Consider the following 11,751-nt stretch of genomic DNA (forward strand, 5'->3'; position numbering starts at 1 on the left):
GAGGAAGCAGGGCAGTGGGATTAGTTTGGGATTGATCCAGGTTTATGGGGAGGAAGCAGGGCAGTGGGATTAGTTTGGGATTGATCCAGGTTTATGGGGAGGAAGCAGGGCAGTGGGTTTCGTTTGGGATTGATCCAGGTTTATGGGGAGGGAGTGGGGCAGTGGGATTAGTTTGGGATTGATCCAGGTTTATGGGGAGGAAGCAGGGCAGTGGGTTTCGTTTGGGATTGATCCAGGTTTATGGGGAGGGAGTGGGGCAGTGGGATTAGTTTGGGATTGGTACAGGGCTATGGGGAGGGAGTGGGGCAGTGGGATTAGTTTGGGATTGGTACAGGGCTATGGGGAGGGAGTGGGGCAGTGGGATTAGTTTGGGATTGATCCGGGGCTATGGGGAGGGAGTGGGGCAGTGGGATTAGTTTGGGATTGATCCAGGGATGTGGGGAGAGCGAGGCAGTAGGATTAAATTGGGATTGATCCAGGGATGTGGGGAGAGCGAGGCAGTAGGATTAAATTGGGATTGATCCAGGGATGTGGGGAGAGCGAGGCAGTAGGATTAAATTGGGATTGATCCAGGGATGTGGGGAGAGCGAGGCAGTAGGATTAAATTGGGATTGATCCAGGGATGTGGGGGAGAGCGAGGCAGTAGGATTAAATTGGGATTGATACAGGGCTATGAGCTGGCATGGAATCGATGGCCCAAGTGGCCTCCTGTGGTTCTGTGCCCCCATTGTGTCCTCTCCACCCCCCTCCACACACAGACCCCAGTTTCGAGGGTGTTTGGCCGCTTGAGTTGTGGGTGGGGGGGTTCCCAGAAAGTTCCCGTTGCTGACACTCCCTCACTTTCTCGTTGCAGATTCGGGCGCATTGGGCGTCTGGTGACCCCGCGCGGCCGCTGCCAATGACAAGGTGGAGATCGTGGCCATCAACGACCCCTTCATCGACCTCAGCTACATGGTGAGTCCGTCCCTTCCTCCCCCTCCCCACCTCACGGAGATGGTGCGGTCTCTCTACCTATTAGTGCCCCTGGGCTGACCTGCTCTGACTGCCCCCACCTCTCTCTCTCTCCAGGTTTACATGTTCAAGTATGACTCCACCCATGGAATCTTCAAAGGAACCGTGAAAGCCGAGAACGGGAAACTGGTCATCAACGGCAAGGCTGTCTCTGTCTTCCAGGAGTAAGTGGGTCTCTGACCTGGGGCGATCTCTGGGGGGACAAGTGTGGGTCTGAGACCTGGGGCGATCTCCGGGGGACAAGTGTGGGTCTGGGACCTGGGCGATCTCCGGGGGACAAGTGTGGGTCTGGGACCTGGGGCGATCTCCGGGGGACAAGTGTGGGTCTCTGACCTGGGGCAATATCCGGGGGACAAGTGTGGGTCTGGGACCTGGGGCGATCTCCGGGGGACAAGTGTGGGTCTGGGACCTGGGGGGATCTCCGGGGGACGTGTGGGTCTGGGACCTGGGGGGATCCTCTGGGGGACAAGTGTGGGTCTGGGACCTGGGGCGATCTCCGGGGGACAGTGTGGGTCTGGGACCTGGGGCGATCTCCGGGGGACAAGTGTGGGTCTGGGACCTGGGGCGATCTCCGGGGGACAAGTGTGGGTCTCTGACCTGGGGGGATCTCCGGGGGACAAGTGTGGGTCTGGGACCTGGGGCGATCTCCGGGGGACAAGTGTGGGTCTGGGACCTGGGGGCGATCTCTGGGGGGACAAGTGTGGGTCTGGGACCTGGGGCGATCTCCGGGGGACAAGTGTGGGTCTCTGACCTGGGGGGATCTCCGGGGGACAAGTGTGGGTCTGGGACCTGGGGCGATCTCCGGGGGACAAGTGTGGGTCTGGGACCTGGGGCGATCTCCGGGGGACAAGTGTGGGTCTGGGACCTGGGGGGATCTCTGGGGGGACAAGTGTGGGTCTGGGACCTGGGGCGATCTCCGGGGGACAAGTGTGGGTCTGGGACCTGGGGGGATCTCCGGGGGGACAAGTGTGGGTCTGGGACCTGGGGCGATCTCCGGGGGACAAGTGTGGGTCTCTGACCTGGGGCGATCTCCGGGGGACAAGTGTGGGTCTGGGACCTGGGGCGATCTCTGGGGGACAAGTGTGGGTCTGGGACCTGGGGCGATCTCTGGGGGACAAGTGTGGGTCTGGGACCTGGGGGGATCTCCGGGGGACAAGTGTGGGTCTGGGACCTGGGGGGATCTCTGGGGGACAAGTGTGGGTCTGGGACCTGGGGCGATCTCCGGGGGACAAGTGTGGGTCTGGACCTGGGGGGATCTCTGGGGGACAAGTGTGGGTCTGGGACCTGGGGGGATCTCCGGGGGGACAAGTGTGGGTCTGAGACCTGGGGCGATCTCCGGGGGACAAGTGTGGGTCTGAGACCTGGGGCGATCTCCGGGGGACAAGTGTGGGTCTGGGACCTGGGGGGGATCTCTGGGGGACAGTGTGGGTCTGGGACCTGGGGCGATCTCTGGGGGACAAGTGTGGGTCTGGGACCTGGGGCGATCTCTGGGGGACAGTGTGGGTCTGGGACCTGGGGGGATCTCCGGGGGACAAGTGTGGGTCTGGGACCTGGGGCGATCTCTGGGGGACAAGTGTGGGTCTGAGACCTGGGGGGATCTCCGGGGGACAAGTGTGGGTCTGGGACCTGGGGGATCTCCGGGGGACAAGTGTGGGTCTGGGACCTGGGGGCGATCTCTGGGGGACAAGTGTGGGTCTGGGACCTGGGGGGATCTCCGGGGGACAAGTGTGGGTCTGGGACCTGGGGCGATCTCTGGGGGACAAGTGTGGGTCTGGGACCTGGGGGGATCTCCGGGGGACAAGTGTGGGTCTGAGACCTGGGGCGATCTCCGGGGGACAAGTGTGGGTCTGGGACCTGGGGCAATATCCGGGGGACAAGTGTGGGTCTGGACCTGGGGCGATCTCCGGGGACAAGTGTGGGTCTGGACCTGGGGGATCTCCGGGGGACGTGTGGGTCTGGGACCTGGGGCGATCTCTGGGGACAAGTGTGGGTCTGGGACCTGGGGGGATCTCCGGGGGACAAGTGTGGGTCTGGGACCTGGGGCGATCTCTGGGGACAAGTGTGGGTCTGGGACCTGGGGCGATCTCCGGGGGACAAGTGTGGGTCTGGGACCTGGGGGATCTCCGGGGGACAAGTGTGGGTCTGGGACCTGGGGCGATCTCTGGGGGACAAGTGTGGGTCTGGGACCTGGGGCGATCTCTGGGGGACAAGTGTGGGTCTGGGACCTGGGGCAATATCCGGGGGACAAGTGTGGGTCTGAGACCTGGGGCGATCTCCGGGGGACAAGTGTGGGTCTGGGACCTGGGGCGATCTCCGGGGGACAAGTGTTGGTCTGGGACCTGGGGCGATCTCTGGGGGACAAGTGTGGGTCTGGGACCTGGGGCGATCTCCGGGGGACAAGTGTGGGTCTGAGACCTGGGGGGATCTCCGGGGGACGTGTGGGTCTGGGACCTGGGGCGATCTCTGGGGACAAGTGTGGGTCTGAGACCTGGGGCGATCTCCGGGGGACAAGTGTGGGTCTGGGACCTGGGGCGATCTCTGGGGGACAAGTGTGGGGTCTGGGACCTGGGGCGATCTCTGGGGGACAGTGTGGGTCTGAGACCTGGGGGGATCTCTGGGGACAAGTGTGGGTCTGAGACCTGGGGGGATCTCTGGGGGACAAGTGTGGGTCTGGGACCTGGGGCGATCTCTGGGGGACAAGTGTGGGTCTGGGACCTGGGGGGATCTCTGGGGGACAAGTGTGGTCTGAGACCTGGGGGGATCTCGGGGGACAAGTGTGGGTCTGAGACCTGGGGGGATCTCTGGGGGACAAGTGTGGGGTCTGGGACCTGGGGCAATATCGGGGGACAGTGTGGGTCTGAGACCTGGGGCGATCTCTGGGGACAAGTGTGGGTCTGGGACATGGGGCAATATCCGGGGGACAAGTGTGGGTCTGGGACCTGGGGGGATCTCCGGGGGACGTGTGGGTCTGAGACCTGGGGCGATCTCCGGGGACAAGTGTGGGTCTGGGACCTGGGGCGATCTCCGGGGGACAAGTGTGGTCTGGGACCTGGGGGGATCTCCGGGGGACGTGTGGGTCTGGGACCTGGGGCGATCTCCGGGGGACAAGTGTGGGTCTGGGACCTGGGGCGATCTCTGGGGGACAAGTGTGGGTCTGGGACCTGGGGCGATCTCTGGGGGACAAGTGTGGGTCTGGGACTGGGGCAATATCCGGGGACAAGTGTGGGTCTGGGGACCTGGGGGGATCTCTGGGGGACAAGTGTGGTCTGGGACCTGGGGGCAATATCCGGGGGACAGTGTGGGTCTCTGACCTGGGGCGATCTCCGGGGGAACGTGTGGGTCTGGGACCTGGGGCGATCTCCGGGGACAAGTGTGGGTCTGGGACCTGGGGCGATCTCTGGGGGACAAGTGTGGGTCTGGGACCTGGGGCGATCTCCGGGGGACAGTGTGGGTCTGGGACCTGGGGGGATCTCCGGGGGACAAGTGTGGGTCTGGGACCTGGGGCGATCTCCGGGGGGACGTGTGGGTCTCTGACCTGGGGCGATCTCCGGGGGACAAGTGTGGGTCTGGGACCTGGGGCGATCTCCGGGGGACAAGTGTGGGTCTGAGACCTGGGGCGATCTCCGGGGGACAAGTGTGGGTCTGGGACCTGGGGGCGATCTCCGGGGGGACAAGTGTGGGTCTGAGACCTGGGGCAATATCCGGGGGACAAGTGTGGGTCTGGGACCTGGGGCGATCTCTGGGGGGGACAAGTGTGGGTCTGAGACCTGGGGCGATCTCTGGGGGACAAGTGTGGGTCTGGGACCTGGGGGGATCTCGGGGGACAGTGTGGGTCTGGGACCTGGGGCGATCTCTGGGGGACAGTGTGGGTCTGGGACCTGGGGCGATCTCCGGGGGGACAAGTGTGGGTCTGGGACCTGGGGCGATCTCTGGGGGGACAAGTGTGGGTCTGGGACCTGGGGCGATCTCTGGGGGACAAGTGTGGGTCTGAGACCTGGGGCGATCTCTGGGGGACAAGTGTGGGTCTGGGACCTGGGGCGATCTCCGGGGGACAAGTGTGGGTCTGGGACCTGGGGGGATCTCTGGGGGACAAGTGTGGGTCTGGGACCTGGGGGGATCTCCGGGGGACAAGTGTGGGTCTGGGACCTGGGGCGATCTCCGGGGGACAAGTGTGGGTCTGGGACCTGGGGCGATCTCCGGGGGACAAGTGTGGGTCTGGGACCTGGGGGGATCTCTGGGGGACAAGTGTGGGTCTGGGACCTGGGGCAATATCCGGGGGACAAGTGTGGGTCTGGGACCTGGGGGATCTCCGGGGGACAAGTGTGGGTCTGAGACCTGGGGCGATCTCTGGGGGGACAAGTGTGGGTCTGAGACCTGGGGCGATCTCCGGGGGACAAGTGTGGGTCTGGACCTGGGGCGATCTCCGGGGGACAAGTGTGGGTCTGGGACCTGGGGCGATCTCCGGGGGGACAAGTGTGGGTCTGGGACCTGGGGCGATCTCTGGGGACAAGTGTGGGTCTGGGACCTGGGGGGATCTCCGGGGGACAAGTGTGGGTCTGGGACCTGGGGCGATCTCTGGGGGACAAGTGTGGGTCTGAGACCTGGGGCAATATCCGGGGACAAGTGTGGGTCTGGGACCTGGGGCAATATCCGGGGGGACAAGTGTGGGTCTGGGACCTGGGGGATCTCGGGGGACAAGTGTCGGGTCTGAGACCTGGGGGCGATCTCCGGGGACAAGTGTGGGTCTGGGACCTGGGGCGATCTCCGGGGGACAAGTGTGGGTCTGGGACCTGGGGCGATCTCTGGGGGACAAGTGTGGGTCTGGGACCTGGGGCGATCTCTGGGGGACAAGTGTGGGTCTGGGACCTGGGGCGATCTCCGGGGGACAAGTGTGGGTCTGGGACCTGGGGCGATCTCCGGGGGACAAGTGTGGGTCTCTGACCTGGGGCGATCTCCGGGGGACAAGTGTGGGTCTGGGACCTGGGGCGATCTCCGGGGGACAAGTGTGGGTCTGGGACCTGGGGGATCTCCGGGGGACAAGTGTGGGTTCTGGGACCTGGCCGGGGGGGGGGTGGTGGGGGGCGCGCACACCAGCAGCTAGGCTCTCTGGTGGTCACTTGAGTTGCTGCGTTTACCGGTGGGTATGGGGCCAGGGTGGCGATGCCCCCTGGGTCGATCACTGACGGGATCTCCTGTTTTCTAGGCGTGACCCGGCCAACATCAAGTGGGGCGAGGCGGGAGCCCAGTACGTGTGGAGTCCACTGGGGTGTTCACCACCCTCGAGAAAGCTTCGGTGAGTACGGCGCAGCGAGATTTCACCTTCCGGCTGAGCCCAGCCTGACCTCTGCTCTATGACCTCTAACCTCCTCTCTCTCCCCCTTCCCCGGGCAGGCTCACCTGAAGGGCGGCGCCAAGCGAGTCATCATCTCGGCCCCCTCTGCTGATGCCCCCATGTTCGTAGTGGGCGTTAATCACGAAAAGTACGACAAGAGCATGACCATCGTCAGGTGAGTGACCGCCCCCTACACATCTCCCCGCTACCACCTTCCCCCCTACACATCTCCCCCGCTACCACCTTCCCCCCTACAACATCTCCCCCGCTACCACCTTCCCCCCTACACATCTCCCCCGCTACCACCTTCCCCCCCTACACATCTCCCCCGCTACCACCTTCCCCCCCCTACACATCTCCCCCGCTACCACCTTCCCCCCCCTACACATCTCCCCCGCTACCACCTTCCCCCCTACACATCTCCCCCGCTACCACCTTCCCCCCTACACATCTCCCCCGCTACACCTTCCCCCTACACATCTCCCCGCTACCACCTTCCCCCCTACACATCTCCCCCGCTACCACCTTTCCCCCCCTACACATCTCCCCCTGCTACCACCTTCCCCCCCTACAACAACTCCCCCTGCTACCACCTTCCCCCCCTACACATCTCCCCCCTGCTACCACCTTCCCCCCCCCCCCTACACATCTCCCCCTGCTACCACCTTTCCCCCCCCTACACATCTCCCCTGCTACCACCTTCCCCCCCTACACATCTCCCCCTGCTACCACCTTCCCCCCCCCCACACATCTCCCCCGCTACCACCTTCCCCCCCCCCCACACATCTCCCCCGCTACCACCTTCCCCCCTACACATCTCCCCCGCTACCACCTTCCCCCCCTACACATCTCCCCCCGCTACCACCTTCCCCCCCATCACATCTCCCCCGCTACCACCTTCCCCCCCTACACATCTCCCCCCGCTACCACCTCCCCCATCACATCTCCCCCGCTACCACCTTCCCCCCCCTACACATCTCCCCCCACTACCACCTTCCCCCCCCATCACATCTCCCCCGCTACCACCTCCCCCCCCCCCCCACACATCTCCCCCGCTACTACCTTCCCCCCTACACATCTCCCCCCGCTACCACCTTCTCCCCCGCTACCACCTTCTCCCCCCCCCCCCGCTACCACCTTCTCCACCCCCCCCGCTACCACCTTCTCCCCCCCCGCTACCACCTTCTCCCCCCCCCCCCGCTACCACCTTCTCCCCCCGCTACCACCTTCCCGCTACCACCTTCCCCCCCTACACATCTCCCCCCGCTACCACCTTCTCCCCCCCTCCCCGCTACCACCTCTCCCCCCTCCCCGCTACCACCTTCTCCCCCCCCCCCCCCGCTACCACCTTCTCCCCCCCCCCGCTACCACCTTCTCCCCCCCCCGCTACCACCTTCTCCCCCCCCCGCTACACCTTCTCCTCCCCCCCGCTACCACTTCTCCTCCCCCGCTACCACCTTCTCCTCCCCCCCGCTACCACCTTCTCTCCCCCCCCCGCTACCACCATCTCCCCCCCCCCGCTACCACCTTCTCCCCCCCCCCCCCCCGCTACCACCTTCTCCCCCCCCCCCGCTACCACCTTCTCCCCCCCCCCCCCGCTACCACCTTCTCCCCCCCCCGCTACCACCTTCTCCCCCCGCTACCACCTTCTCCCCCCCCCCCCCTGCTACCACCTTCTCTCCCCCTCCCCCCCGCTACCAGCTTCTCCCCCCCCCGCTACCAGCTCCCCCCCCCCCCCCCCGCCACCAGCTTCTCCCCCCCCCCCACCGCTACCACCTTCTCCCCCGCCCCCCCCCTCTAACCTTCTCTCTCTGCTTTCAGTAACGCCTCCTGTACGACCAACTGCCTCGCTCCTCTGGCCAAAGTTATCAATGACAAGTTTGGGATCACTGAGGCACTGATGGTGAGTCTCTCTCTGGGGGGCTTGGGAGTGAGTTTTGAATGTGGAGGGTCTGTGTGTGTGTGTGTGTGTGTGTGTGTGTGTGTGTGTGTGTGTGTCTGGCACTCGCGCTCTCTCTCACTCTCCGGCGCGGTCTCTGGCTCTCTCCTCTGACGTGCTCTCTCTCTCTCTCTCTCTGGCGCTCTCTCTTTCTTTCTGGCGCGCTCTCTCTCTCTCTCTCTCTGTCTGCCGCGATCGCTCGCTCGCTCTCTCTCTGTCTCTGGCGATCGCTCTCTCTCTCTGGCGCGCGGTCTCCCTCTTTCCCGGTCTCTCTCTCTTTGGCACTCTCTCTCTTTCCCAGTCTGACTGTCTCTTTTCCTCATCTCTTTAGACCACCGTCCATGCCGTCACGGCCACCCAGAAGACTGTGGACGGCCCCTCGGGGAAGTTGTGGAGAGATGGCAGAGGAGCTCATCAGAACATCATTCCGGCCTCCACCGGGGCTGCCAAGGCTGTCGGCAAAGTCATCCCCGAACTCAATGGGTAAGGACCGGACCGAACCGAACTGACCTGTACCGAACTGACCTGTACCAGACCGGACTGAACCGAACTGACCTGTACCAGACCGGACTGAACCGAACTGACCTGTACCAGACCGGACTGAACCGAACTGACCTGTACCAGACCGGACTGACCTGTACCAGACCGGACTGAACCGAACTCCGAACTGTCCTGTACCAGATGGGACTAAATTGAAATGGACTGGAAGTGGACTGGACTGAACCGGGTGTGAACCAGCGCCTCACTGGCCCCTCCCCCACCGCTATCCAGACCACTTCACCAGGACCACGAGTGCGCTGGCGGGACGTTTCACCATGGAGGGGCATCGCAGAGGAGGAGGGGGCGGGTAGGCGACGTTCCTGGTCATCCCCTCTTTCCCCCCCCCCACACATCTCGCCCGCTACCACCTTCCCCCCCCCCCCCCCCCACCACATCTCCCCCCCCCGTTACCACCTCCCCCCCCTCCCCCCCTGACACATCTCCCCCACCACCTTCCCCCACTACACATCTCCTCCCCCCCCCCCCCCCCCCCCCCCCCGCTTCGCCTTCCCCCTGCTACCACCTTCCCCCCTCTGGGGGAGGGTGGGTGGAGCCCGGCCCATTTTGGGATTGGTATCTCGGCTGGGTGTGGTCAACTGTGTTGCGCTGGGCTCTGACCTCTGACCCTTTCTCTTGCAGGAAGCTGACTGGGATGGCGTTCCGTGTGCCCACTCCCAACGTCTCGGTCGTTGACCTGACCTGCCGCTTGACAAAGCCCGTAAGTAATGGCGATGCGCTGGGTGCGGGGGCCAGGTGCGAGACGTCTGGAGCTGATTTTGTGTCTCATTTCAGGCCAAGTATGATGATATCAAGAAGGCTGTGAAGGACGCCTCTGAAGGACCCATGAAAGGAATTCTGGGATACACCGAGGACCAGGTAAGAGCTCGATCGTCCTGACTGGTGTTTGTCGGTGCAATAATCCCTGGGGGAGGGGAGGCAGGCGTTTTAATTCTGGAATAAACCCCGGGGGAGGGGTGCTTAACTGTGGCATAACCCCTTTCTCATTGTTTTTCTCCAGGTGGTGTCGAGTGACTTCAACGGTGACACGCATTCCTCCATCTTTGATGCAGGCGCTGGTATCGCGCTGAATGATCACTTTGTGAAGCTGGTCAGTTGGTGAGTCACTCACACACACTCACTCACTCCTCCAGACACCGCAAATATTAACTGGGATTGGCGTCACCGGGCAGTTTCACTTCCATCTCCTATTCATCTCCTTTTACTGGTGATATCCATCCACGTCCCAAACATTGGAGATGGCCCCACCCCTGGAAGAACCGGTCTCCTCAACAGCTCGAGGGGGGAGGAGGAAAAGGGGGGTGGGGGAGGGGGTAAAAGGCCAGAACCTGGCTTGCCTGGATACATAGAAACAGAGAAGATAGGAGCAGGAGTAGGAGTAGACCATTCGGCCCCTCGAGCCTGCTCCGCCATTCAATGCGATCACGGCTGATCATCCAAATTCAGTACCCTGTCCCTGCTTTCTCCCCATACCCCTTGATCCCTTTAGCCTTAAGAAATATATCCAACTCCTTCTTGAATATATTTAATGAATTGGCCTCCACTGCCTTCTGTGGTAGAGAATTCCACAGGTTCACCACTCCCTGGGTGAAGAAATTCCTCCTCATCTCAGTCCTAAATGGCCTACCCCTTATCCTTAGACTGACCCCTGGTTCTGGATTCCCCGACCATCGGAAACATCCTCCCTGCATCTAGTCTGTCCAGTCCTGCCAGAATTTTATAAGTTTCAATCAGATCCCCTCCCATTCTTCTAAACTCCAGCGAGTATAAGTCCAATCGACCCAATCTCTCCTCATACGTCATTCCTGCCATCCCAGGTATCAGCCTGGTGAATCTTCGCTGCACTCCTTCCATGGCAAGAACCTCCTTCCTCAGATAAGGCGACCAAAACTGCACACAATACTCGAGATGTGGTCTCACCAAGGCCCTGTACAACTGCAGCAAGACATCCTTGTTCCTGTACTCAAACCCTCTTGCTACGAAGGCCAACATACCATTTGCCTTCTTAACCGCCTGCTGCACCTGCATGCTTACCTTCAGCGACTGGTGCACAAGGACACCCAGGTCTCGTTGCACTTCCCCTTCTCCCAATCTATTGCCGTTCAGATAATCTGCCTTCCTGATAGGCTGGGGGGAGGCCGGGGCGGTGGCCCACTGGCTCCAGTCACCCTTCACCACCTCCCCCCAGGGCCCCATCACCCATGTGTGGGCCTTTCCTGCTCTGTATCATACTGGTTGAGAGCAGCTCACTCAGCACAGGCCGGGAATGGCGCCTGGGCCTTTCCTGCTCTATGTCTGGTGGTGTGGCCTGTTCACACGGTTAACATTGGGCCTCCGAGGCCTAGATTGCACTGAAGCCTTTGCCAGTTGGGGTATTGAGTCTGTGTACCGGGGTTGATCAGGGGTTTGTGTGGGTTGTAGATGCCACTGATTAATCCTGACTGATGGCCTCTCTCTCTCAGGTATGACAACGAGTATGCCTACAGCAACAGGGTCGTCGACCTGGCGGTCCACATGTTCACCAAGGAGTAAAGGTCGAAGGTCAGCATGGCATCGCCGAGGCTGCTGCGTTTGCACTGGCGCTGGTTACCCCAATCCCCCCTATTCGCTGATCTCGCCATGACCTGCACGCCGACCCCACATGACCCTGCAAAAAAGTTTTGTGTCCCAAATAAAGAAGTCCCCTAATAAAAATGTTTGAATCTTACGTGGCTACATGCGTTGTATCTTTAAAAGAGTGGCTACAGCAGCAACTTGCCTTGATATAGAACCTGTAACCTAGTAAAATGTCCAGGAGCGTAAATCAAACACAATTTGACACCGAGCCACAGAAGGAGAAGTTAGGGCTGGTGACCAAAAGCTTGGTCAAAGTGGTAGGTTTTAAAGAGCGTCTTAAAGGAGGAAAGAGATG

At 62.2% G+C, this 11,751-nt stretch overlaps 1 protein-coding gene and 1 pseudogene across 2 annotated transcripts; both read left to right on the top strand.

Moving 5' to 3' along the window:
- Positions 1-560: 560 nt before the first annotated feature.
- Positions 561-6,491, top strand: LOC147091399 (glyceraldehyde-3-phosphate dehydrogenase-like; annotated as a pseudogene). Its single transcript, XR_015075200.1, has 4 exons — positions 561-954; positions 1,069-1,175; positions 6,215-6,304; positions 6,403-6,491. The product of XR_015075200.1 is annotated as a glyceraldehyde-3-phosphate dehydrogenase-like (transcript).
- Positions 6,409-11,547, top strand: LOC147091400 (glyceraldehyde-3-phosphate dehydrogenase). Its single transcript, XM_085976759.1, has 7 exons — positions 6,409-6,518; positions 8,165-8,246; positions 8,614-8,765; positions 9,462-9,540; positions 9,615-9,698; positions 9,841-9,938; positions 11,303-11,547. Exons 1-7 carry the CDS (start codon positions 6,463-6,465, stop codon positions 11,370-11,372), a joined length of 621 nt encoding a protein of 206 aa, XP_085832885.1. The 5' UTR covers positions 6,409-6,462; the 3' UTR covers positions 11,373-11,547.
- Positions 11,548-11,751: the final 204 nt, after the last annotated feature.

Source organism: Somniosus microcephalus, unplaced genomic scaffold, assembly GCF_052327205.1.
Source record: "Somniosus microcephalus isolate GS21.2 unplaced genomic scaffold, FLI_Smic_1.0 unresolved_chr3, whole genome shotgun sequence".
In the NCBI taxonomy this organism is placed as follows: domain Eukaryota; kingdom Metazoa; phylum Chordata; class Chondrichthyes; order Squaliformes; family Somniosidae; genus Somniosus; species Somniosus microcephalus.